Here is a 4,753-nt window from a genome sequence, read left to right as displayed (position 1 = left end):
AGAGGGATGCATAATGAAGGTGTCTTTGTGATTATGCATGTGTAAATATATGAAGGAACACCATTGTCGAAAAATAAGTCGAGAAACTCACTCTCTAGTATTTGGCACGTATACGAATTAACATAAGAAACAAAGTACAAATCTTGTAAATGCAAAACTCAAAATCGAAAAAAAAAAAAAAAAAAAAAAAAAGGAAAAAAGAGAAGAAGAAAGAATGAGAAAGTAGAGAGAGAAAGCCACAAAACCAGACTCATAGTGTGTACAATAACGATATATAAAGATCCCTTGCAAAGATAATAGATATAGGGGAGAAACCCTCAAAAAACCTCTTCTTTCGCGCTATATAAAGCTCGATCGGGAAACCCAATAGCATTTATTTATAAGATTTCGCCCTTTTGAGCTCCTTGAATCTGTGTGTACAGTGTTGATAGATTTTATACATATATTTGTATAGTTATTTATATATATTGTATCTACGTCTACAATGGAGATGTCGCAGTCCGATCCGGTTACAGAATGGAGCTCCTCTGGTGGTCAAATAGGGCTCGAAGGTAACGTACAATTTGCAATTTGAGATTTCAATTGGGATTTTGGTTTGAATTTGTGGGTCATAATGCTAATTTCGTTGTTTGATTTGATGCAAAATGCAGAGCCTATGTGGCAGTTAGGGTTAGGAGATGCGTCTGAATCGTATCCTGAACGGCCTGATGAGGCTGATTGCATCTATTATTTGAGAACGGGGTTTTGTGGGTATGGTTCTCGGTGTCGATTCAACCATCCTCGTGACCGTGGCTCGGTAATTTTTTTTCTAAAATTCCATGGTGATTTGTGTGTTTATATATGTGCATTTGTCGATTTCTTGTCTGTTTTGATGTGATCATGTATTGATTGCCTCAAAAGTGAAGTTTTGTCTACAAATTGATTGCTCTTATATCCAATTTGGGCGCTCAAAGCTATGGATTTTGAGGGAAATTGATATGTAGTCACAAACCTTTCATGCATTGTATGAAAGATGTGTTCATAATCCATGGCAGGTTATTGGAGCTCTGAGAGCTAGTGGAGGGGAGTATCCTGAGCGTATTGGTCAGCCTGTTTGTCAGGTACTTTGTTTGAAATACTTACAATTTGGATGATTCTTATTTTTTATGTTGTGGGCTAGATGAATTGAAATTCATACTCACATTATGCAGCTGAAAAGTTTCTTTTTTTTCAAATCTTCCAAACTTGAAGTTGTTCAATGCATGTTCTTGCTATAAATAGATCAAAGAGTGTTGCCCCTACATATCCATGTGAGGATTCGGATCTCATCTGTTTCAATTCCAATGTGGATTGAGCTTCTTGTGGGCGCTAATTCTTATGTTAGTGGGCCTCTGTATACTTGATTTACATCTCACATTATGCTCTCCAGGGGTTGCTCTAACAATACCCCCTTTTGCTGAAAGAATGTCAGTATGTTGTATGCATATCATCCTATGAGTTTGTCTTTTTCTTTATTTCCATATCGGAAATCTTATTCTATTTGCTTGTTTATCTTTTGGGAAAAGTATCCAACGTTATTGTATCTTATTGCTTCACAAGCTTATCTAATCTTTTGTTCTAGAAAACGATTAACATCAAAATACATGACTTTCTCTTTAGATTCATAGTCAAGAGTGAAAGAACATACATTTGCTACTTCATCCTCTTTTTAATTTGGTCTTTGCAATCATTTGTGAACTTCAAATTCTTACCCTGATTAATGCATGATTTTACATGGAACATGATTGTAAAAATGGTGACTATGCTACATGGCATCCAGTACTTTATGAGAACCGGAATGTGCAAATTTGGTGCATCTTGCAAATATCATCATCCAAGACAGGGAGTCGGATCATTAAGCTCTGTGGCCCTAAATGTATCTGGATATCCACTTCGCCCGGTCAGTCAGTCCTTCCTTCCTTTTCGTCTTATTTGCATGACAGAACAGAACAGGTTATACTGTGTTTGGTGTGCATTGGACTAATGTCAATGAGACAAAAGTTTCAATTTTGTATCCCACTCAAAAAGGTGGGACAGGGACAAGGACAGACTCTATCTCTTTTCTATGAAAAAGACGTAAATACCCTTTTCGTCTTTATTATTGAAAATAAAGATAAAATATGTGGGACAAGGACCAGTGAGACAAAAATAACAATTTTTTGTCTCACCAAGACTCTATCTCTTTTTTGTGAAAAAGACGTAAATACCCTTTTTGTCTTTATTATCAAAAATAAAGACGAAATATGTGGGACAAGGACAAAGATTGGGCTGTCAATGAGACAAAAATAACGCCCAAAAGGTGTGACAAGGACAAACTCTCTCTTTTCTGTGAAAAGACGTAAATACCCTTTTTGTCTTTATTATCGAAAATAAAGACGAAATCTGTGGGACAAGGACAGATTGGGTGAGACAAAAATAACAATTTTTTGTCTCACCCAAAAAGGTGGGACAGGGACAAACTCTATCTCTTTTATGTGAAAAAGACATAAATACCCTTTTCGTCTTTATCATCAAAAATAGCCTTAGAAAGCATGTCTAGTCCCATCCGGTCTTACTGTTTCATCCATTTGACCCTATTACTTCAACTTGTTACCTCAATGATTTTTTTTTGTCACAGGGTGAAAAAGAGTGTTCATACTATGTGAAAACAGGGCAATGTAAGTTCGGGGTCACATGTAAATTTCACCATCCACAGCCAGCTGGCATGGTGGCATCACCAGTGCCTTTATCAGCCATGCCTTCTGCTATGTACCCAAATGTGCAATCTCCTTCTGTTGCCTCTTCTCAAGCTTACGGGGTGTTGACTGGCAACTGGCCCGTTGCAAGGCCGCCTCTTGTTCCGGGCAGTTACCTGCCCGGAACTTATGGGCCCGTGCTCATGCCACCGGGCATGGTCCCGTTTCCCGGTTGGAACCCTTACCAGGTATTTCCAATATGTTTTTTTTTTCTTGAGTAACTTGCATTTTTAGTCCCTAAACTATAGTACTTTTGTGGGTTTGGTAAAAAATGGAATCTTTTTTGCTTTTTTGGTCCCTGTAAATAATTATTGTTTTACATTTTGCAGGCATCTTTACATCCATCAGGGTCTCCTAGTAGCCAACCTATTATTGGACCAGGGCCAGGAGGAGGTTATGCAATGACTCAATTATCTCCTTCTGCCCCTTCTTACCCTTTGACCAAAAGTCAAAAGGAACAACACGTGTTTCCAGAAAGACCTGGTGAACCTGAATGTCAGTTTTACATGAAGACTGGAGATTGTAAATTTGGTTCCTCGTGTAGATACCACCATCCTCCTGAGTGGAATCTACCAAAGTCAAACTTTGGGCTTAGCCCAATGGGCCTACCTCTCCGTCCAGTAAGCCCTACCCTGTTTCTTAAAAAAATAAATAACTTGCAATTTCTCCAATGAATTTTGTTAATGTTTCAGGGTGCGCCTCTTTGCTCACATTATGCTCAAAATGGGGTGTGTAAGTTTGGGCCTTCATGCAAATTTGATCACCCAATGGGAACCCTAAGTTATAGCCCATCAGCATCTTCACTAGCTGATATGCCAGTGGCACCCTACCCTGTGGGGTCCTACATGGGCACTTTAGCCCCATCATCATCTTCATCAGAACTCAGGCCAGAAGTTACCTCAGCTTCAATTGCATCAAATTTCTCAAAAATGAATCAAATTTCTCAATCCGCTGGTAGCAGTAGCACCACCACCCATGGCGGCAGTGGTGGTGGTAGTGGTGGTGATGGTCATTCCACAAACTGACTTAACAATTGATCTTGTTTCTCTTTTGTTGTTGTGAGAATGTGAGAGCCCTTGGATTAGGACCCGAGTTCCTTTTTAGTCACTTGATGGTTCGATGATAAGGTTTAGAAGTTGTATTCCCGTGTTCATATATTTATATGGCATTCGTATGCATATTTGAATAAGCCTCTCTAGGAACTTTCTCTTAGCTTTTAAACTAGAAGAAAAACCCTACCCGGATTTGGAAAATGTATCCGGATTGGATTGCCTATATTTGGAGGTTGTGTTTGTGTTCTTCTGTTGTAATACTTTTTCATAATGAAAAAGATCCAACCAGTTTTCGTTTCCTTGTCATCATCGCCTCATGCTTTCTATTTGGATACTGTATTTTAGTCTACTTTGTCTTGATCGGATCAATGAGCTTGATTTATGTTGTTATGAGGTATGTATTTGTTTTGATTTGCATTTGTAAGGTTTGCTTGTTGGAGACTCTTGTTTCTTATTTGCTTTAAGATTTTTAGTTGATTTGTTCTAGTTTGATTTTTTTATTTTTGTTTTTTGTTCGCTCTCGGTTAATGATATTTATGTTTGAGATTGTATTTGTCAGACTAAAAACGCTTATTGATAGTTGATAAATTAATATGTTTGGTAAAAACTAGTTGATAAATTAGATGACAAATGTGAAGTGGCATTTAGATGTATGGGAAAAAGAAGATATAATGGTATATTTGGAAAACTTAGGAAAAAACATAATGAGCTTACCAATAAGCTACCTTACATATATTATATATTGTTAAAAAATTAGTTTATAAGCTATATTAATGGTTTCAGCAAGTAATACAAATGAGTTAGATTATGTGTGCCTAACACATCCTAGCCTAAGAAACCGAACAATGCATACGATAAAATGAGCATTTAATGGTATATTTGGAACACTTGTGGAAAATACATCATGAACACTGCATATGATAAAATGAGCATATAATGGTATATTTG

At 37.3% G+C, this 4,753-nt stretch overlaps 1 protein-coding gene across 1 annotated transcript; it reads left to right on the top strand.

The window, feature by feature from the left end:
• Positions 1-203: 203 nt before the first annotated feature.
• Positions 204-4,104, top strand: LOC111897543 (zinc finger CCCH domain-containing protein 34). The gene is made up of 7 exons (XM_023893492.3): positions 204-551; positions 651-796; positions 1,035-1,100; positions 1,799-1,918; positions 2,636-2,941; positions 3,083-3,373; positions 3,446-4,104. Exons 1-7 carry the CDS (start codon positions 485-487, stop codon positions 3,776-3,778), a joined length of 1,329 nt encoding a protein of 442 aa, XP_023749260.1. The 5' UTR covers positions 204-484; the 3' UTR covers positions 3,779-4,104.
• Positions 4,105-4,753: the final 649 nt, after the last annotated feature.

Source organism: Lactuca sativa, chromosome 5 (genome assembly GCF_002870075.4).
Source record: "Lactuca sativa cultivar Salinas chromosome 5, Lsat_Salinas_v11, whole genome shotgun sequence".
NCBI classification, from domain to species: Eukaryota; Viridiplantae; Streptophyta; class Magnoliopsida; order Asterales; family Asteraceae; genus Lactuca; species Lactuca sativa.
Note: the sequence above shows the minus strand (reverse complement) of the source record. Positions and strands in the feature narration are given on the sequence as shown.